A 23,403-nucleotide genomic window follows, 5' to 3' on the forward strand; every position below is an offset into this window, starting at 1 on the left:
CTCACTCTCCACTGCTTCAAAAAGCAGGCTATACCCTGAATTTAAAGAAAAACAATCTGTTTGCCATTCGTTAACATTCGTTTTAGGCCACTTAGAAGAGCAGGGTGGCCTTAAGCATGACCGTGAGCTCCGTCTGACCACTGAACTTTTCTCTGTCATTTATGATCACTTTTACGACATTTGTGCCCTAGATATGTCACATCGTTTCCACATTGACATAATAAGTTCAGCGAAAAGATCATGCCTTCGAACGGACGACGTCGTGCGACACATCCTTCTCTCAACTAAAGTTTTCCCTGGCATCAGAACTCCTCTTGCGATATTGATCTTGCGCAGCTGATATTAAAACTGATATCAGAATCTGCATAGGACTTGTGCTTCTACAACATTACTTTAACGAAAAACATGTCGTAACACAAGCGCCTCGCTGTCTGAGCAAGTCTTAGTGCAGTTATATTCTAACTAAGCAGCTGCTTTCGCCGTTCAGAAATTTTGCTGTTACCTTCCCGGAAAGGCATCTACTACGGTCATCATCATCATCATCATCATCATCATCATCATAATAATAATAATAATCATCATCAGCCTGGTTACGCCCACTGCAGGGCAAAGGCCTCTCCCATACTTCTCCAACAATCCCGGTCATGTACTAATTGTGGCCATGCCGTGCCTGCAAACTTCTTAATCTCATCCGCCCACCTAACTTTCTGCCGCCCCCTGCTACGCTTCCCTTCCCTTGGGATCCAGTCCGTAACCCTTAATGACCACCGGTTATCTTCCCTCCTCATTACATGTCCTGCTCATGCCCATTTCTTTTTCTTGATTTCAACTAAGATGTCATTAACTCGCGTTCGTTCCCTCACCCAATCACCTCTTTTCTTATCCCTTAACGTTACACCTATCATTCTTCTTTCCATAGCTCGTTGCGTCGTCCTCAATTTGAGTAGAACCCTTTTCGTAAGCCTCCAGGTTTCTGCCCCGTAGGTGAGTACTGGTAAGACACAGCTATTATATGCTTTTCTCTTGAGGGATAATGGCAACCTGCTGTTCATGATCTGAGAATGCCTGCCAAATACTCCCCAGCCGATTCTTATTCTTCTGATTATTTCCTTCTCATGATCCGGATCCGCCGTCACTACCTGCCCTAAGTAGATGTATTCCCTTACGACTTCCAGTGCCTCGCTGCCTATTGTAAATTGCTGTTCTCTACCGAGACTGTTAAGCGTTACTTTAGTTTTCTGCAGATTAATTTTTAGATCCACTCTTCTGCTTTGCCTCTCCAGGTCAGCGAGCATGCATTGCAATCGGTCCCCTGAGTTACTAAGCAAGGCAATATCATCCGCGAATCGCAAGTTACTAAGGTATTCTCCATTAACTTTTATCCCCAATTCTTCCCAATCCAGGTCTCTGAATACCTCCTGTAAGCACGCTGTGAATAGCATTGGAGATATCGTATTTCCCTGCCTGACGCCTTTCTTTATTGGGATTTTGTTGCTTGCTTTATGGAGGACTACGGTGGCTGCGGAGCCGCTATAGATATCTTTCAGAATTTTTACATACGGCTCGTCTACACCCTGATTCCGTAATGCCTCCATGACTGCTGAGGTTTCGACAGAATCGAACGCTTTCTCGTAATCAATGAAAGCTATATATAAGGGTTGGTTATATTCCGCACATTTCTCTATCGCCTGATTCATAGTGTGAATATGATCTATTGTTGAGTAGCCTTTACGGAATCCTGCCTGGTCCTTTGCTTGACAGAAGTCTAAGGTGCTCCTGTTTCTATTTGCGATTACCTTCGCAAATAGTTTGTAGGCAATGGACAGTAAGCTGATCGGTCTATAATTTTTCAAGTCTTTGGCGTCCCCTTTCTTATGGATTAGGATTATGTTAGCGTTCTTCCATGATTCCGGTACGCTCGAGGTCATGAGGCATTGCGTATACAGGGTGGCCAGTTTCTCTTGAACAATCTGTCCACCATCCTTCAACAAATCTGCTGTTACCTGATCCTCCCCAGCTGCCGTCCCCCTTTGCGTATCTCCCAAGGCTTTCTTTACTTCTTCCCGGGTTACCTTTGGGATTTCAAATTCGTCTAGACTATTTTCTCTTCTATTATCGTCGTGGGTGCCACTGGTACTGTATAAATCTCTATAGAACTCCTCAGCCACTTGAACTATCTCATCCATATTAGTAATGATATTGCCGGCTTTGTCTCTTAACGCATACATCTTATTCTTGCCAATTCCTAGTTTCTTCTTCACTACTTTTAGGCGTCTTTGTCCGCAGGCGTCAGCGTCTTTGTCCACAGGCGCAGCGTATCAACGAGTGTCTTAATACGGTCGCTGTTGCGAGAGAAGAATGTGGAACTGCTCGCCTTACCACCAACACCACCGATACCACTAGTACTGATAGCACATGGAGTACCGAGACTACCAGTACCAGACCTATTTTGGGATCGGCGCAGATTTTGGGCTACATGGTCTTTGCGATCAGCCTACGAAAGAGACTAACAACACACTGCGCAAATTTACTTGCTCAGCTATAGCGCCACGCGAGACGGAAAAGCCGGGCTAACTTACCAAGAATGTACCAAGAATGTTGTTACCAAGAACAGCACCATAGCGCACTACTCAGCATGTCGTGCTCTCCAGCACCACTACCTCGGTAGGCGCCGCTCGTGTTATTTTGCATGCCTAATGCCATTGCATCTCGAGACAAATATGTAACATCAGTTTGTGGAATAGTGCAAGGTTCCAGCAGATTTACAGAAACGAAAAAATGTCATCCGACTAAGTGTTGTAGAAAGTTGAATATAGGAAACGCGTGTCTGTTTCTCAGAAAGAAGGCATCGCAGTTGAAGAGGAATTCGCGTTTCTTGTCAGCTTTTTTCAGTTGGTCCATAGACCATACCCGTTGTCAACGCATTTCTGTGACGTTTGCTCTCCCACTGTGCTAACCAGGATGCTAGCACACTGCATATCGAGAGCGAAATAATCGCAACTCAAAGCATTTGGACTCTGAAGTTGGTAAATTTGTTCTGCCAAATCCCCCAAAGTTGCGAAATATTTATGATAGAGAAAAATTGCCAAGCGCCTCTCTGCAGTACGGAGGTATGAAAGAAACCTAAACGGTTTATTAATTTATTTATTAGGGATGGGCTTTCCCAGTTGAAGAAAATTTGATTTTTGTTAGGGTAATCCAGCGCAGGACCAATGGCTTTCCGGAGCAGTAGGGAGGAATAAATTTGGGTGGATGAAAATGTTTAATTTTAATATTTCGAGATGAAATGCAAGAAAAGGACACAATCACTGATTATGTTGGTTGAACTATGCAAGTCCCTAAGATGTTCGGAGTTCAGTGTCCCCGGAAGCGTGAATATGTCAAGAATCCGTGGGGTCAGTTGCGCGAGACGTAGTGTTCTGGCGACATGTGCGCGACCACCCCATCCCAGAAGTAGCGCTATTTCCACTGTGGCATAAGTGTGGGCAGTAGTTAACGCGCTCACGTGAAAATCGCAGTGAAAAATGCCAGTCAGCCATAACAACGGATTTCACTGACCGTTTCACGTAGACGACGAAGTATGTCACGCTGCCACCCCTCTGCGTCTCCTGCAGCCGTCGCTCGTATGTGGCTTCACCGGCGAGCGACAGAGTTGCGCGACATGAACTCCCATCGCGTCGCTTGTCGTCGTCACGTGCACATTGCTTCAATAGGGTTTATGCTTCAGATATGGAGAAAATACAAGCTAGGGAACGTGACAAATCGCAGTTGCAACTGCGTGATGAGTGGCACCTGAAACTACTGATTTGAAAGCGTTTGTTGTTTTATATCACCCCAAAAAAACTTTACTATAACCTAGAATAAATTTTCAAGTATCTCAATGGCGCCGTGTCACCGTGAAAAACCCATCCGGCCAAGCAAACGACAGGGTGTGAAAGCGCTATGCCCCTTAACGAAGCTCTCATACAGTGCCATTGCCATTCATGCATCTAGGTGTTCTGTCAATATCTGTGTACTTTGAGCAAAACTTTTCTGCAAAGAGCGAAACAACAGCGTGCTGTAGCACGAATAATTGGGGCAAAAACAAAATTAGGCATAGGTGGACGCACATATACCTAGTATCGAAAACAACTAGGCGGTCATGGAGGTGATCCATGATCACGTGTTTCGTCTCACTGCTCATTCAAACCCAGGTGTCAACGCATAATAATTCCCCGCTCATATGACGCTAGCGCAATAGACGGCTGAAGTTCAATGACGCACGTTACACAACGCAACTGTCCATGAAGCCCTGTTTTCACGGGTACTCATTAATTTCAGGAGTGCTTAACCAAAGCGAAGCGTTTCGCGGCTTCATGGTCACAAGGCAGTGCTTGAAAATCTGAAATTTGACACAAACATTAACTACGTTGCGCTGATTATCAAATTGTTTCATTGCGAAATATTGTAAAACAGCACAACTGACGTAGCTCGGGAAGAAATGGAAATATGGCTACAAATAACAAACTGGGTGCAGTTTTAAGGTACTGCTTACCTGTTTTTGCGTGAACAACCGCACACATGACGACAAGGCAAAATGCACTTCGGATCATGATGACTTTAGGCAAGCAAATGCATGCTGCGGAATATTGACGTGTGTTTTATAGGACATCTTGAGTGTAGCATGAGTACATATGAAGCCTCCTTGTGAAAAGAAGGAAAATACCACCGGGATTCTAGGGTTTAAACTTCATCTTAACATAAAATAGTAAAAAGGAATGTCCTACAGATCGCGATATTATACAAGGCCTTTCTTAGTATGGAAGTGCGAAAAATACATACGCTGATATATCGACGAATGTCACCACGAATCGACGAATGTCACGCATCGATGAAATCAACTAGAAAAAGAAAACGTACTAAAAGGTGATTTTTATGACAAAGGAAACCTGGGTAAATACGGATGGCCAAGGAGAAAGACATTTTGAAAAAAAATAAAGCGTTGTTCCTCCTCCTGGTGAACAACGCTACAAAGGAAAGCAATACGCGCATCTCATGAAAAAATCTTGACAGTTGAATAATAAATAATCTCCTCGTTCAGGGATAAAACACGGGAGCCACCTCTTTCTCTGAGAGCTGCTCTACTATTTTAGCTTACCCTTACACTCTGGGTCGAGGTCAGATGTTTCAACACTTTAAACACAGTGACTTTAATTAGATTATTACAAATAAGCTTTAATGCGTTAGCATACTTTGGGTACTCAAGCATTTTTCGCTGGCTAGCTATCCATCTTGTGTCTACGCGTGTTTGTACGTATGTTTGTACCTTACATTTTTCCCACCTACCTGGGTCACTGGATATTCCATGGTTGAATGGGTATCGCATCGGGCTACTGCGCTGAAGAAAGAAGCTTCGAAACTAACCGCTGGACCAACTTGGGTCACTGAGTATGTGTCAATGTGTGTATATACGTGCTGCTCCTTAACGAATCTGTTTCACGCCCACATAAGTAACTTCGATGCGGGACTCGGTAGCTACCACTGCTCGAAGAAACCCTTTGTCGCCGACTTAGAGCCCCACGTAAGTACCACTCGGTCTGAGCATGTCTTCAATAAACCCATTTCACGCCACCTTGGATTACTAAGCATATGCGAGAAGGTGTGTGCCGCTCTTCAATGAAAGTCTTTGTCACCAACTTGGCCAACCATATGTGTGCCACTGGAAATGACCTGCTCCGCACCGACGAAAACAATCAGCAGAACTCTTCTCTCGATGATTATAGATGATCATGCATTAACTTTGGATCAATATAGCAATACAACGTATTTACACGCTCAAAGCGAGTTGTGTACGAAGCGTGTATTGCAGCAGCACTCCTTTCTTGCGGGTCTCTAAGAACAATCAGCGCTATCTACCACCACTACCACGAAGCCTGCACGTGACCTACTGAAATCATTGGGTGCCGGCGCAGGCGAACACTGGAAAAGCATCGTATCGCAACCAGACTCCTGTATCGCATTTCTTTATGATCGCTGCGCCGTCTAGTGACTGCCGAGAAGTCCTTGCGTAGCCACCTAGAGGAGAAGGATAGGATAGTGTGCGAATACTCTTCTGTGTGGATAACAACTTTTGAGCAGCCAAACTTGTCGGTTTCTCCTGCGCCAATCTATTTAACTGAAATACAAACATCCAAGTGTCCATGAGGCGCCGTGTATTAGATCAGGAGGCTGATGTGAAAAAGCACCCTGCGATCTAATACATAGAACGTGATATGATTCCAGCCTTTCATTGCTCCAAACTGCTAGCACACTATTCAGTGTAAAGGTGACTACACCAAACAGCATAATAAATAACATCACGGCAGTTTTGCGTGTTTGCCAGGAGCTTTATTATTCCCCTTTTCGAAACCGTCACATTTTTAGTAAAGCAGTGAAAATGCTCAGTTACGGTAACTAAGAATGTATAGATAGGGGCCATGTATTTAGTGATGCTTAGGTTGCGTTGGCGGAATGGAAGATGGGCCTGGAGACGAAAATTTCCGAGTAGTTTACACCCAGGCACACGCACGAATGCAATGCACGCACAACGAACATCCCCCACTTGGCTCCAGCTTTATTTCCCTTTTCTGTATCATTTCCACGCTTCAAATAAAAGTACAAGAAATTTCTCATAAGCATACCTTGCCTTGCTTAGCGTTTGGCGTCATATGAATGAGACTAACAAAAATGTTCCACGCGGGTCCCATTCGGCTCGTTCAGATATATATTGCGAGACAGCTGTTAAGCCCCAACGGTTTATTGCGCAGGACGCGTGCTGAAGACGATGACGCTGGCCATGATGATGAATATATATAGATGAAGAAGATGAAGGGGTAATATAATACCCCCACAATTTCCCCGCGCGTTGAAAGGTTTCAAAAGCGAAACATGCACAATCTCTGTGGCACGGCAGCGGCCGTCCAAAGGTGGAAAAACTGGAGTGACACGATAATTAACTGGCGAAGTCTGTTCCCGAACAATGTAGGGCCCGATAAAACGGGAGTGAAATTTCTCGCACAATGCAGGAGCACGAACTTCGGTCCACAGTAACACTGCGTCTCCAGGGTGGAAGGAAACGACACGGTGAGCTGCATCATAGCAAATTTTGCGGTCTTGTTGACTGGCGTCGGTGTTGAGGCGGGCACGTTGGCGACACCGAACAACGCGCGAAACGAACTGCTCACACACTGATGTGGACGAAGGCACGGTGACAACGAAAAAAGAAACGTCGAAGGTAGTTATGGGTTGGCGACCATACACAAGAAAAAAGGGCGAGTACCTCGTACTGCGTTGGACGGCCGTGTTGTATGCGAAAGTGACTAATGGTAGAATGACATCCCAATTGGTGTGGTCAGGGTTGGTGTACATTGATATCATGTCGGATAGCGTGCGATGAAAGCGCTTTGTGAGACCATTTGTTTGACGGTGGTAATAATAATATTTGGGGTTTTACGTGCCAAAACCACTTTCTGATTATGAGGCACGCCGCAGTGGAGGACTCCGGAAATTTTGACCACCTGGGGTTCTTTTAACGTGCACCTAAATCTAAGCACACGGGTGTTTTCGCATTTCGCCCCCATCGAAATGCGGCCGCCGTGGCCGGGATTCGATCCCGCGACCTCGTGCTCAGCAGCCCAATTGACGGTGGTAGCTGTAAGTCGTTTTATGGATGGTATTGCACGCACGGAGAACATCGTCGAGATGTTTAGAGAGAAAGGTCCTGCCGCGGTCACTCAAAAGGACACGTGGGGTCCCATGCCGTAAAAAGATGGCTTCCAAGAAGAAAGCTGCAACCTCCTCTGCGGATCCCGAAGTAAGTGCGACTGTTACAGCGTACCGTGTCAAGTGGTCTACAGCTGTGACGATCCATCGTTTACCGCCACTGGTTAACGCTAGCGGTCCAGAGAGGTCGATACCAACGATTGCGAAAGGAGCTTCAGGACACGGGACAAGTTGGAGCAGTCCAGCCGGAAGTGAGGTCATTCGTTTACGGTGTTGGCAGAGCGAACAGGAAGCCACGTATTTCGCTACGCTGGTTGCAAATCCCGGCCAAGAGAAGCGGCTGCGAATTCGCTCGTAGGTTTTAAGGAAACCAAAGTGACCGGCACTGGGATCGTCGTGAAATGTCTCCAATATCTGCACCCGAAGTGATCGGGGAGCGACAGAAACCCAACGGTGTTCTTTGGAATGAAACACGTACCGGTTTAATATCGAATTGTCGATCTTGAAGTTCTTCAACTGCCGACGGAGCCGAACGTTGGGTGTGCGAGATGATCCGCGAATACGTTCCATAACGGCGTGGCAGTAGGAGTCATTACGGTGGCTAGAGGCAAACGTATGAGAGTGGCCGGATGGGAGCTGGTCGAGAGCTGCGAGCGAAGGGAATCGAGGCGACGCGCCCTGCAGTTTCCTCACGGAAGGTGGTAAGCAAGCAGCGTTTGAAGACGGTGGTAAGGGAAATGAGAGAGAGCATCGGCTTCCTGGTGTTTCTTTCCAGACTTGTAGGTGACGTTGAAGTTGTATTCTTGTAAACGGAGTATCCAACGGCCGAGATGTCCCGTCAAATTCATTAGCGTCGCCAACCAGCACAAGGCGTGGTGATCAGTGATCAGTAACGACCGTAAAGTGGCTGCCGTGCAGATAAGGCCGAAATTTTTGGACGGACCAAACAACGGCGAGACACTCTTGCTCGGTTATCGTATAATTTTTTCTGCAGCTGTTAGCGTGCGACTTGCGTATGCAACTACACGTTCTTCAGAACTTTGCTGATGTTGCAGAAGAACAGCGCTGATACTGTGTCCGCTGGCGTCAGTATTGTTACGATGAGTTGCGAAGATATGGTTTTAACTACAGGAGATGGACGATGGTCGTAGCGTGATCGCAGCGCAGCCCGGCCTCTCGAACTCCTCGTTCTCTTCGTCTTCTCTTTCTTCTCTTCTTGTCCGTGCCTTTCGTATCTGTTACATTTCCCCGCAAGCAGACGAAGCCCATGGGGCGAGTCAGGAAGGACAAGGAGGGTAGAAAGGCTTCAGGCGAGCAATATGAGTCAGCTGAGTTCTGCTTGATCGCCGACCATTGCACAGTTGGCGAGCTATGACGTAAGTAAGTTCGCTCAGCCGGTCCACAACTACATATGGGCCTGAATATTGTGACAAGAGCTTTTGTCACAATCCACGCTTGCGTTGCCGTGTCCAAAGAAGGACTAAGTCATCTTTTTGCAGCGATTCTTGTACGTGACGGTCGTCGTATCGCTCTTTCGAACGACTTTGTGAGGCCAGAGTACGAAGACGAGCTATTCGACGGGCTTCTTCGGCGAGACACAAAGTCTCCGATACAGAATCATCACTGTGCAGAACAAAGGGCAAGAAAGTGTCCAGAGGGCTTCGCGGTAACCTTGCATACAGGAGATAAAATGGGCTATAGTTTGTGGTTTCGTGCTTCGCCGTGTTGTACGCATAGGTGATGAAAGGCAGCACGTCGTCCCATTTCTTATGATTGGAGGAGACGTACATGGCAAGCATGTTAGTCAGCGTTCTGTTTGTCCTTTCAACGAGGCCATTGGTCTGTGGATGATACGGCGTGGAATGATGAAACTGTGAAGTGCACAAACGAAGTAACTCTTCAATGGCATCAGCCGTGAACTGGCGACCACGGTCGCTGATGACGACACGGGGTGGACCATGACGAAGGACCACGGAACGGAGCAGAAACACTACCACGCAAGCAGCAGGGGAAGACGGTATGGCTGCAGTTTCTGCATACCGTGTAAGATGGTCTACGCAGACAATTATCCAGCAGTTCTTGTTATTGGATAACGGGAATGGACCCAAAAGATCAATGCCTACTTGCTCGAACGGCGTACTGGGCGGTGTCAATGGCCGAAATTAACCCGGGGCTGCGGTTGTCGGTCGCTTGTGGCGTTGGCACGTTTCACAACTAGCGACATAGTGCTTGGTTGTTTCGTACATCTTGGGCCAGTAAAAGCGCTCCTGCGTGCGGTGCAGCGTTCGTACGAAGCCGAAATTGCCGGATGTCACATCGTCATGCGTGGCGCGTAGAACGTCGGAGCGGAGACTCCCGGGGCAACAAGCAGAAAACGCGCTCCATGCCTGTAGTAATTAGTTTTGTACAGCAATTTATCACGGACACTAAAGCGACCGCTGCCTTTAGAAGTACGGGCGGCGGAAAAAAGCGGATCAAAGGTAACATCATCCCGTTGTTCTCGCTCAAAATCTGCCGCTTCAGGGAACGTAGGAGTAACAGCAGCGAGACAGTCGTCAAAATTCTCAGCATCGCAGTCGGTAGTCTCAAGAGGGCGTCAGCGTGACGACGGCCACTCTTGTACGATACCACAAAGTCGTATTCCTGGAGGCGCAGCGCCCAACGTGCGAGGCGACCAGAGGGATCACGCAAACCGACCAGCCAGCATAAAGAATGATGGTCAGTGATAATCTTGAATGGTCTACCGTAAAGATAACATCGAAACTTTTGTACGGCGAAAACGGCTGCCAGGCATTCCTGTTCCGTAACCGTATAATTGCGTTCAGATTTGCTCAGACAATGGCTGGCATATGCGACAACATGTTCTGCGCCACGGTGACGTTGTACAAGCACCGCTCCTATCCCGATTCCACTAGCATCAGTGTGAACTTCAGTTGGGCAAGATGGATCGAAGTGACGCAAGAGGGGTGCTGATGTTAGTATAAACTTCAGTTGAGAGAATGGTGCGTCACACTCTGATGTCCAATGGAAGGATGCATTTTGTCGCAAAATACTTGTCAATGGGTAAACGATGTCGGCAAACCGGGGAACAAAACGACGAAAATACGAACATAGGCCGATGAATGAGCGGAGTTCTCGAGCTGACTGTGGTGGCTTGAAGGAGCTCACTGCTTCAATCTTACGAGGATCGGGTCTGACGCCATCCTTGTCGACTAATTGTCCCAGGACCAGTGTTTGACGTTCGCCGAACCGACACTTTTTTGAGTTTAGGACCAGTCCAGCTTTCTCAATGGAGTCGAGAACGAGGCTGAGGCGTTCGTTGTGTTCCTAAAACGTGCGGCCAAAGATTACAACATCATCGAGGTAACACATGCATATCTCCCACTTTAGACCACGTAGTACTGTGACCATGAATCTTTCAAAGGTGGCAGGAGCATTGCAAAGGCCAAAAGGCATAACATTAAATTCGAATAGGCCGTCTGGAGTCACGAAAACGGTCTTTTCCTTGTCGGCAGGGTCCATAGGTATTTGCCAATACCCCGATCGCAAATCAAGTGTTGAGAAGTAATCCATCCTTCTTCGTGACTGCGTTTAGATGTCTGTAGTCCACGCAGAATCTCCAGGAGCCATCTTTTTTTCGCACCAGGATTACAGGGGCTGCCCATGGACTACACGACTCTTGAACGACACCTTTGTTCATCATCTCCTTGACTTGCTCTGCAATAACTTTGCGCTCGGACGTTGATACTCGGTAGGGCTTCCTGCGGATGGGGTGTGCTGAGCCGGTATCTATTCTGTGACGAGCGCGGGACGACAGTAAATGAAGGGGTGCATCTCCATGCGTGAAGTCGAATGGAGCCTCATGTCTGGCAAGGACCTGTACCAGTGCTTGCCGTTCCGATGTGCCGAGAGCCTTGCTGATCATGCCGAGCATTAGCTCTCCAGAATGGCGATTATCGCAAGGAGAGCAAGCTGTAGAAACGTCCGTAGTTAGTGCCGCTATTGAGCTACATGCGGTTTTATCGAAGAGAGCGATTTTCATACCGCGAGGAAGGACAACCGGCGTGGCGGAACAGTTCAGCGCCCACAATGTGGCGATTCCCTTCGTGATGCATATGACAGAGCAGTGCACAGGTATATCCTTTTTTAGCACCGTTTATGCGGAGAGGCCTAACTACAAGGTCAACACAATCAGCATCCACAGTAGTTGCAGAAACACGAACGGGCGTTAGGCACCACGATGGTGCAATCACTTCATCAAGAACACTGACTGTGTCTGTGTCCTTGTCTTCACCACCCGAGCTTTGTTCGGACTGTGCTGATATAAATAACTTGTTGAATGACAGTTCGCCACAACCACAGTCCACGGAAGTGCCACACTGTTCAAGAAAATCTATACCATGAATAACATCGTGCGAACAACGAGAAAGAACAATGAATTCCGACACAAACATTTTCCCCAGCCAACAAAACACTCACAGCACAAACACCAAGGGGTTGAAGCCACTCGCCGTCTACTCCACGAAAGGTAATACCGTCGTTCCAAGAAAACATAACTTTGTGGCCTAGACGGTTTTTGAAAGCGAGGCTCATCAGAGACACAGTCGCCCCAGTATCAACTAACGCCATGGTCGGTATTCCGTCAATCGAGACATTCACTTTGTTTTTGAACATCACAACAGGCAGACGTATTTCTTGCAAAGACCGTCCGGCGACCACACCTCCATTGGCCGCGGATGCTAGTTTCCCGGCGGCGGTGACGAAGAACAGCGCCGAGGGGACGGAGAGCGACGGGGACGGCTACTTGGTGGCGTCAAACTCCGCTCAGAACCTGGCGAATCACTGCGTCCGGTCGCGTGTGAGAAGTGGTCCATTGGAAGGGAATCGGTCGTCCGCAAGTCATATGACGTACGGGTTCTGGGTGGCGAGAACATCGGTGGTGTCCTTCGTGATTGACGGCCGTGGCGACAATACCGAGCTATATGGCCTGTGGAACCGCAGTTGTAGCACACGGGAGGGTCGCGGTTCACAGCATCTTCCTCGAAACGAATGCTAGGCTGCTGCCGGCGGCGAGAAAGTTCGTTGTCATGTGGATAACGTGTCTCTGCTGCTCGCTGAAATCTGTTATATCGTTCATAAGTCGCGTCGTGGTAGTAGGGTCGGTGCTGTTCTTGTCGCGGCCTGACAGAAGTCACAGGGCCTCGGGGGTGAAAACGCGGCTGCTCTAGTTGTGGCCGAGCGTCATAGGTAGGGCCTCTGTCGTAGAGACGTGGCTGCTGTCGGGGCGCGAGTTCATAATCCTCAGTGCCTCTCGCCGCAGGATACGGGGAGAAGGATGCTACATTAGGCTCGAAATCTGGTGATAGGCGGAAGCTATGAGTGCCTGGATGCGTTACTTGCGCGTGCAGGCTTAGCTCTTCCCCAACTATTTGTCGGATCATTGATGCCAGATCGAGGGGCTGGTTGGTGTCCACGCTAGCAACTGTCGTCACATTGGCTAGCCTTCCAAACTTCGGCGTGATGCGCCTTGTCTTCAGTTGCTCGAAAGTACGACAGTGCCGAATGGTGTCAGCGACGGAAGCCAGGTTGTCTTTTGCGATGAGGAAGTTATAAACATCCTCGGCAATTCCTTTTAGGATGTGCCCGACTTTGTCTTCCTCGGACATTCCAGAGTCCAACATCCTACACAGTTTTATTACTGCCTCCATGTAGGTCGTGCAGGTTTCGCCTGGCACGTGTGCACGTTACAGTAGCGTCTGTTCTGCCCTTTTCTTTTTCGTCGCGGTGCCGCCGAATCGTTCTTTGATTTACGAAACAAACCTTCCCCATGTCGTGAACGTTTCCTCGTGGTTGTCGAACCACAACAACGCAGTATCCGTTAGAAAGAACACGACGTTCAAAAGCTGAGAAGCGCTGTTCCACTTGTTAGCGGCACTCACCCGGTTATAATGGATGAGCCATTCCTCGACGTCTTCGACGGATCTTCCGGCGAAGGGACGGGCATCTCTCAGTTGTAGAATGGAACTGGTCGGCGCAGCAGTTGGAATGGGCCGTTGTTCGTCTGCGTCGTGGGACATATTCAACTCCGGTGGATTCGGTGGGGGTCCAGCAAGGCGACGGCTCCGTCGAAGAACTTCTGATTCAGCCTCCGTCTTCGGATTTCGATTACCCAGCACCTCCAAAACAACCGTTACGATGAGTTGCGAAGATATGGTTTTATCTACAGGAGATGGACGATGGTCGTAGCATGATCGCAGCGCAGCCCGGCCTCTCAAACTCCTCGTTCTCTTCGTCTTCTCTTTCTTCTCTTCTTGTCCGTGCGTTTCGTATCTGTTACAGTATGTAGATGAGTGGATGCGGTGTTGTCGAAATGACAAAGTACAGGTTCGGACGTGAGGGCACGCTCGATGGCGTCAAAAGCAGTTTGGCATTCGTCCGATCATATGTAGGGAGCTCCAGAAGGAAGGAGTTGATGGAGTGGCGCGGCAATGGCGACAAAGTTACGTATAAAGCGCCGGAAATAGGAAGCTAGACCAAGGAAGCTACGCAAGTCTTTGGCGCGTTGAGGCCTGTGAAAGCGGAGGACCGCGGTAATCTTGTCGGGGTCGGTTCGAAGGCCCTCCTTGCTGACAAGGTGTCTGAGCACTTTGATTGTTTTACTTCCAAAGTGGCAGTTTTTTGTATTCAGCTGAAAGCCAGCAGGTGAGAGGCATGTCAGGACTTTGTCGAGGCGCTGCAAGTGCTGGTGGAAGGTCGACGAAAATATGGTGATGTCGTCAAAGTAGCATAAGCAAGTCTTCCACTTTAGGCCCCGTAGTGCGGTGTCAGTCATCCGGTCAAATGTGGCGGGGGCATTACACAGGCCGAAAGGCATTACGTTAAATTTGTAAAGTCCATCGGGTGTGTCAAAGGTGGTTTTCTCCTTGTCTGCTTCGTGCATGGGCATCTGCAACTATCCGGAGCGTAGATCAAGGCTGGAGAAACACTCCGCGCCTTGCGATGAATCTAACGCATTATCGATTCGGGGCAGTGGATATACATCTTTTGGCCCCTCTGGAGCCAAAACACTTTGTAAAGAACTCGCTAAAATTAGGAATTTTATCAATCTGAAGAATAATGAGCTAGAGGCTATGAAAGCGGAAAGCTCAGGTCTGACCGCTAAGGGCACATGTCCAAGAATTCAGGGCGTCGATAAGCTGCGCCATCTGTTGGCAGAGGCTGCTGTGCGACTGCTTCACTACATGGTAAACGACCTTCAGTAACATACTATAGGGCAGCGATTCAATTTTCGCTAAATCACTTCATATATGAAATCTCAGGATTTTTACCACATTATGCACGAAGTGTTGTTTTATTGCAATAATATTCCTCGGTTATACATCCACATTTTGCGCCACTAAGAACATTATAGCTGAGTGTTTAGAATTTTATAAAAGAATGCGCTTAAACCGCGTGAAACACTGATGTGACATCTCGGTACCTCAATCTTCGTGCCTGTGAAGTTTACCTTACTTCAGTAAAGTTTCTGAGTTTAGGCACTCACTTTCGTCGAAGGACGTTGCAGTGAAACCACCATGTAGGAGCACGGGGACTTGGTAATGGTCTCGGATTCCCCAAAATACCCATAAATGGCGAAGCTTTTAAGTGTGGAGTATATTTTGGGAAACCAAAGGCAGTTTAACATCTATCTATCTATCTATCTATCTATCTATCTATCTATCTATCTATCTATCTATCTATCTATCTATCTATCTATCTATCTATCTATCTATCTATCTATCTATCTATCTATCTATCTATCTATCTATCTATCTATCTATCTATCTATCTATCTATCTATCTATCTATCTATCTATCTATCTATCTATCTATCTATCTATCTATCTATCTATCTATCTATCTATCTATCTGCCGCTTTTGTCTTGGTATTCTCGCGGTTCTTTCGTTAACTTAATACACACATTTGCAAGGCATGAGTGAATCACGAACTTTAACGATAAGGCCACAGGAATACTGTAACTTGGTGCCATCATGATGCCATGGTGTTCGTTTCGTTACTTTGCTGTATATCACAATATGCATGACGTGACGTGCGTGTATGATAAATGCATGGCAGTTCACTACCTTATGGTTCGTAACATCCGTGTCTTTTATCACGGGATGAGAATGCTCAAATGACATGATGCATACGTGGTGAAGCCGCTGTGGTCGGTTCACATACATGGTACATACAAGAATGCGCAAGCATGGATTGCAAGAATGCGCTTATGAATGGCATGTCGTCACGTCATTGTCATGATATATCTCATTACAAGCATCATACCTATGTCATGTTCCTAGCATGAATAACGTAAATGACAAGGCGTCATTAGCTTGTATGTTTACCTGGGATATTAGTATGTGCATGACATGAAAAATGTCATATGCCATGACTTGTACCGCATTTCCCCGTATAAAACCAAGACTGCGTGGCTATATTTCGGCTAATGTTCGCTGACAGTCGGCTAGTGCTTCCTAGTACTTGCTAACGTTGCCTAACTTTTGGCTTGCACTAGATAAGGTTGGCTAACTGCCAATGAGCATTGGGTCATTATTATCATCATCATCAGCCTGGTTACGCCCACTGAAAGGCAAAGGCCTCTCCCAGAAGATCAAATTACCTTAAGCTCGGCATTAAATAGTATACATGACTGGTGCTCAAAATGTAAAATGAAAATAAATCACAGCAAAACGTCATTTATAAGAATAACAAACAAAATAAAAGATATTCTTTCATTTGAATACGAAATTGAAGGACACAAATTACAGAAAGTAAGCTACTTCAAGTATCTAATAATATTATATGGGGTTTTACGTGCCAAAACCACTTTCTGATTATGAGGCACGCCGTAGTGGGGGACTCCGGAAATTTTGACCACCTGGGGTTCTTTAACGTGCACCTAAATCTAAGTACACGGGTGTTTTCGCATTTCGCCCCCACCAAAATGCGGCCGCCGTGGCCGGGATTCGATCCCGCGACCTCGTGCTCAGCAGCCTAACACCATAGCCACTGAGCAACCACGGCGGGTACTTCAAGTATCTAGGCATAACGATAAGTGAAAATTTAAATTGGGATAGGCACATCCATAGCTTATGTAGTGCAGCCGAGAGAAAAATGTGGACTTTATGCCGGAAACTAGGGAAGGCAACCACGACAGCAAAACTAACCACGTATTTGACACTTGCAAGACCAACTTTGAAATATGGCTGTATCGTGTGGGACCCCTACAAAAAAAAAACAGATAGCAAGGATTGAAAAAGTACAAAGAAGGGCAGCTAGATTTATTCTGTCTAGATATAATTCCACGGATTCAGTCTCGGGGATGTTGTCAGAACTTAAATTACCCCAACTACTAGAGCGGCGAAGAGTTGCTAGACTTAACTTCCTGTATCTTTTGCGGGGTAACTTCTTAACATAAACACCGGACTGTACATAACGAAGCGCTCGCCCCGAACATTAAGAAACAGCAACAACGAACAACTTACAACTCTCCAAGCTCGGATCAGCACATTCAAACATTCATTCTTCCCACGACCAATTGAAGAATGGAACTCGTTGCCGCAGCACATAACACAACCAGACTCTGTCAGTTTGTTTGAAAAATCAATGCTCCTTTACCTTGAACTACCAAATTAACCACGACAGCTCGTTTGTAGCAAATTTCACCTACTTGGAAATATGAATGTTGCTGGGTGTGCTTCTACTACCGCATTTTTACTTTGTGCTGAACCGCAGGTTGTGCGCACTAAATTTAATTTGTATTTGCATGTCTGCAAGGCTGTTATTGCCAATGCATTTAGTGCATTGCAACAATTATTTGCCACCCTGTAACGGCCCAAAAATTGGCAAACAGTACTGTTAATGAAAGGAATATATATATATATATATATATATATATATATATATATATATATATATATATATATATATATATATATATATATATATATATAAATATATATATATATATATATATATATAAGAGAGACCGATTTATCTAAATAAGCATGACGGACTTCAAAATTGCTTTCTAAGTTACTGCAGTCAGCACGCGGTGATAATGAACGAGGGACGATCTTGACCATGTAAAGCTAACTGATCATGAAGCAAAGAAAAGCACAGGGAAAATTTGCTTCGTTTAAAATTGAAAGGCAGAAAATAAGAGGGGGGGGGGGGGGGCTAAATTGAATAAGACAGGAAGAGTGAACGTGCTGTGGCTGGGAGCTCAATCAACAACCTTTGCGTTAGCCACACGTTGTATTGCCAATTCTGCTCAGGTGAAGGTCAACTATCCTGAATTTCTATTGGGTATTCCTGTTCGACGAAATCTACTGCTGGAAGTGTTAGTGAGAGACACTTAGCGACATGGTGGACGGATCGGAAAATTAATTTTTCTTGATGGCACTTTTTCTTGATTTGGTGGCATACGAGGACTTTTCTCGACCCGCCTGCCCTCCTAATTTCACATGCTATGTGACGCCCTTGGGCAAAAAAAAAATGTATTTCACATCTGCCTGTCATAGTGCTGATTGGTGCTGACAAACATTCCCAGGGCTAGATCTAGTAAAACACAAATACCTAAGACGGTGGATTAATAGCCGCCGGTGTAGCACACTAGTGCAAGACACGAGTAATGCGCATATTAGGGGATTGATCCTTTATCGGCGCTAATTATGTTTTCAACCAATTGATTTCCCTTTCGTTTATTGTTTATGATATTTCAGTTTCAGCACCAACTAATTTCATTTATGCTTTCTTTGCCTTCATTGTCGAATGGCTTTATAAGGTCATGGTTAACAAAAATTCGACACAACCCAAGTAACGATGACCATATACGGTAATGCGTTTAGCACTGAATCAATGCAGCGACACATGTATAGCTGCGAGTGATGCACGAGGCATGTAATCTAGCGGCTTTGCTCTTGCAAGCTTCCTTAAGAGCACTTGCCGTCATCTAGCGCAGCCACCGTGAAGACTGAGCGCCTCCTCCAAAATGGATGGCGTGCCTGTGCGTTCGAATGCCGAGCAAAGCATCATGCGGCAACTGGGCTCCTCTCTTGCACTTCTTTCTGAAGTCGCTGCACGCTATTGTGACGGTGCCGTGAAGTCCAAGCGTTGCATCTCTGACGAAAAGCATGACACTCCGGAGTCTACAAACGCTGAAAAGTATTGCCATGCTTTTTGCACAGCCCATGGCACATACTCAATCACCCAAGCTGCGGAACGTTTTATTAAAGAGTGGCACGTACTAAGCGCATTCATGGTGCAGTTATTTAAGGCACTGGCATGAAAGATGTTCATTGAAATCGGCTAATACACAGTGCATTTGTGGCCCGGCCTGATAAAGCGTGCGGGTGCGTCCCTTGAGAAACCGTTACGTGGGTTCAATGCCACACCGCATCGAATGAAGTTAAGCATCATTTTCACCATTGTAGAGCGGAACATTCCCAGTGGCACATACCTATTTACCCAAGTTGGCGCGAAAGACGTTCATTGAAGAACGGCACGCACCTTCTGGCAAATACCGAGTGCTCCTAATCGGCATCAGGGAGTTTCATTGAACCTGCCCAGTGCCGCATCTGCCGTGACTGTCGTCGGCTGGACATAAGCTTGTTAAAGGGTGGCACATTTGAACACACAGCCACTTGCTCACGAAACTACGACGCTTTGTTTCGAACTCTGTTTCCTCATCCTGGCTCCTCAGCGCGCTACCCATTCGTCCATGGAATCTGCAGTGACCCAGGTAAGCGGAACAATAACTATACAAACATAGATAGATAGATAGATAGATAGATAGATAGATAGATAGATAGATAGATAGATAGATAGATAGATAGATAGATAGATAGATAGATAGATAGATAGATAGATAGATAGATAGATAGATAGATAGATAGATAGATAGATAGATAGATAGATAGATAGAATAACATGCCAAATTCAACAGAATAGAAAGGCTTGCTTTGAGGTTTATATTTACCAAGTTCTGCCATTCATGCTCCACTTCAGCTTTGTGTAAACTCGCATACATTCCTTAACACGAGCCTGGAAGTTCTTATGAAGGATTGAAGTATTTTTTTTTTTTCAAATGATACATCAACAGATTAGAATCGGTCGCACACACTATCGTCAAATTAAACTTATTGATAATTGCCGACATTGCCACAGTACGTTCAATACACCCGCCCTTGCCCGTAATTATTGCTTTAATTATCGTGTAACCGCTGCAGAGTGAAACAAGTTTCCAGACGTTGTAACAAGCTCACCTTCTTCAGACATTTTCCTGGACAAAATGAACGACTCACTAAGCTCTTGACCTTACTTCGTTATTCGTTTTCCCGTGTTTCCATTTTTCATGTGCATGTTGAACCTTTTGTTTCTCAGTTTTTTTTTGTTCTGTATTCCTCAGAAAGTGGTTTTCTTTTCTGTACAAACATCGAGTGTTGGTAAAACTTTCACTCTATTTTCACCCTTGTAATAACCCTACAACGGGACTGACAGTATCAGGGTGGATAGATAGACCGACCGACCGACCGACCGATCGATCGATCGATCGATAGATAGATAGATAGATAGATAGATAGATAGATAGATAGATAGATAGATAGATAGATAGATAGATAGATAGATAGATAGATAGATAGATAGATAGATAGATAGATAGATAGATAGATAGATAGATAGATAGATAGATAGATAGATAGATAGATAGATAGATAGATAGATAGATAGATAGATAGATAGGCAAGTACGTGAAGTAGCCTAAGAACGCTAGCGCATTAAAAGCGAGGCCATACGTTTCCCTGTATTGACTGTTCATTCATAGCAAGGATATCGCATCTGGCAGCCTTGAGGTCATTTGGTAGCACACTAGTTTTTTTAAGCCACCTGCCTGCGTTCATAAATTTCATTGTTGCGTAATGCCATCGAGCCAAAAAAATATGTTCCACATCCACCCGCGATAGTTCTGAGTGGCGCTGACTAACGCTTCCCGGGCTAGATATACGGAACACAATAGCCAAGATAGTGGCCGGATTAATAGCCGCTGGCGTAGCACAATTGCAAGCAGAATGTGGAGGTTGAGGTTCGGCTCTCATCGGCAGCAAATTATCTTTTTGCCCACTTTCATTGGCCTTTCTCTTCATTATGTTCCACATTAAAATTTCAAGCTCACCTAGTTTGTCCCATAATTTTTTACTTAATTGTCTGCTGGTTTCTGGACACGCGGCGCCATCTAGGGGCGCTGCCAACAAATATACGAGGGAAGTCCGAGACGAGAAACGTGGCGCTCAAGTTCCTGTGAACGCTTAGAATTCTGCCTTAGCAGGTTGCTGTCGTTCTCAAGCAAATCCACACGTGGCTCACTTTTTGTTTTGTTTTTATAGCTGAGCTTTTGCTGTAGACTGCGTTCGCTGGGGGGCGTATATTTTCTAGTATTGGGAAGTAACAAAGGTCCTTTCTCGTTAATAGCAGTAATAAAAGGCGAATATCGGTTCTGCATCAACTCTGAAATAAATTAGTATTTGCGCTGAGTTCGAAGCGCGACCCAGAGATGGAAATGAGCACGCACGGAGTCACAAAATTAATTTCAGGTATGGTAATATATTTTTTCCTTATAGTGAAATGTTGTCTCCAAGTAAGTGCGGGGGCAATCATGTTTGTTTATATGGCTTCTCTATTGCCCTTTTACACAGATGTGTGTACTGAGCTGGAGAAGTCAATGTGGCCTTTAAAGGTGCGCACATGTGGGACCTCTGTAAGCATTTCCTACAAGGCACTATGGTGTACTTCCCTTTATTTATCGCACACATCTTGAGAAGGTTCTCAATTGAAGAGCACAGACTTTATACACGTATGTGTGGATGAGTGACCAACATCTGCTTTTCTGGAGCCCTACTAGAGAGCACTGCCGACAGGAGAGCACTGCCGTACGCGCAAGTATAGTTGCTTGTATTAGCAAAAACAAAAAGCCCAAGCTTCAACTATCGGAGAGAACAAGTGATTTCGTGGTAATAAATGCTGAATATTGCAATACGTTGGGAAAGCAAGCTACATTGCGCAAGTTCAAGAAGAGCTACGTACAACAAAAGAAAACTGTGCCGCTATGGAATAAAGACGGAGAATGAATGTCATAATATGGCACTCAATAAACCAGAAAACAACCTGCAAATAGAATACTGAACTTTCAGCCATTCTTTTCCATCAAGACCCACAAGCAGGACCAGCCGTGCAGAAGAATAGCTGAACACAAGGAAAGCTGACGACGCGACCTGGTTAAATATTTCCAAGCCTGCCTTTCGGTGCTATTGGTAGACGATCCGTTCCAAATGATTAACTCCGAGGAAGCCGTCGGCTTCCTAAAAACATCTTCGCCAATGCAATGTTTTTCCATGTGCGTCACAGAACTGCATTATAACATCGTCAAGGAAGCTGAAATCAGGACAGCTGGAAAATGCCTCAACTTATACGGATGAGCAAGGTTTCAAGACATTTTCGAATGTTCTGTGCACAATTTTTGTACCAGTTGAGACCGTACACTCTCAAAACTAGAGAAGGTATCGCTAGAGTGAAGCAGCCCATTTACTCTTCAAAGCGTTGACATTTCAGAGTTAGTGCGGAAAGTAATTTGTGGATTTTCATATTAAATCTCTATTTGCTCTGACCAACATCCGAAATGTTAAATCAATTTCCGAGCAATTTGATCCCAATCAGAAATTAAAACACATTACTGCACGAACAAGTCAGTACCAAAACTATCCTCTAGTGCTTTCAGTTTACCAAAGGAATTCAGTACCAGGAAACGTATTCACACTACCAGAGTCATTGACTTTCCCACTAAGCACTTATTTTCGATAACCAGTTGAATTAGCACGTGTGGTGGCACGTGTACACATGCAGGCAACAACCCATTTCACTCGATGGCCACGGAAACTCACGGTTAAAATGCGGGCATTAAGAGAAACGGCAGCAACCGTGTAGACTTATAGCTCAGCTTGTCTACGGGTTAATGGTCCCAGCGGTCGAGCCGAGACGGAAGCAGAGCGCCGAACGAATGTAAGAGCTTTAGCGCAGCGATCCGTCGTTCAGTTGAGTGGAGCGCCTTGCTATAGCACCTGTAGAACAAGGTAGGACTTACTATGAAAAGATCACTACGGTTGCTTCAAGTACTCGATCGCGGTCATCTACTTAATATCGTCGAAAAAACGCCTCGTTGCTGAAACCTCTCGCAGGACACAGAGGCCCTCTTTAGGGATGAAAAGCGACCGAGGCTTTCTCGTCTGCAGACGAGCTAGCGCCGCATTTGAAGACGACGCCGACGACATGTCACTGTTCGTGCCGTCATGCTTGTTCCGAAAAAAAAAAACGTTGGTGCACTGCGCGGGCTACGCTGGAAAGACGAGACCAGAGAGAGAGAAGCCCGCTTCGTAAACACGCTGGCCGCCCCAGCGTAACGACCACGCACACTGGCGTCTTCACTAGACCTCAGAGCCCGCTGGCTCCTAAACCCGGTGAAGCATAACTCTCTAGAGCCGCAATCGCATTTACTGCTACCACTCGTTTCTGCGCGAAGCGTCGAGTACAGTTCGCACAAGAAGTTCACGGCCACCTAGTCTGTGTACGAA

At 46.0% G+C, this 23,403-nt stretch overlaps 1 protein-coding gene across 1 annotated transcript in view; it reads right to left on the bottom strand.

Annotated features, from left to right (window-relative positions):
• The window catches only part of LOC139057581 (venom metalloproteinase antarease TserMP_A-like), a 66,944-nt gene extending 62,312 nt beyond the window's left edge, over positions 1–4,632 (bottom strand). Inside the window, exon 1 of the mRNA XM_070536067.1 lies at positions 4,535–4,632. Within this exon, the coding sequence (XP_070392168.1) occupies positions 4,535–4,592 (58 nt within the window). The 5' untranslated portion in view covers positions 4,593–4,632. The remainder of the gene's footprint in view (positions 1–4,534) is intronic.
• Between the last annotated feature and the right edge of the window lie 18,771 nt (positions 4,633–23,403).

The sequence above is a fragment of the Dermacentor albipictus genome, chromosome 3, assembly GCF_038994185.2.
Source record: "Dermacentor albipictus isolate Rhodes 1998 colony chromosome 3, USDA_Dalb.pri_finalv2, whole genome shotgun sequence".
Classification (NCBI taxonomy): domain Eukaryota; kingdom Metazoa; phylum Arthropoda; class Arachnida; order Ixodida; family Ixodidae; genus Dermacentor; species Dermacentor albipictus.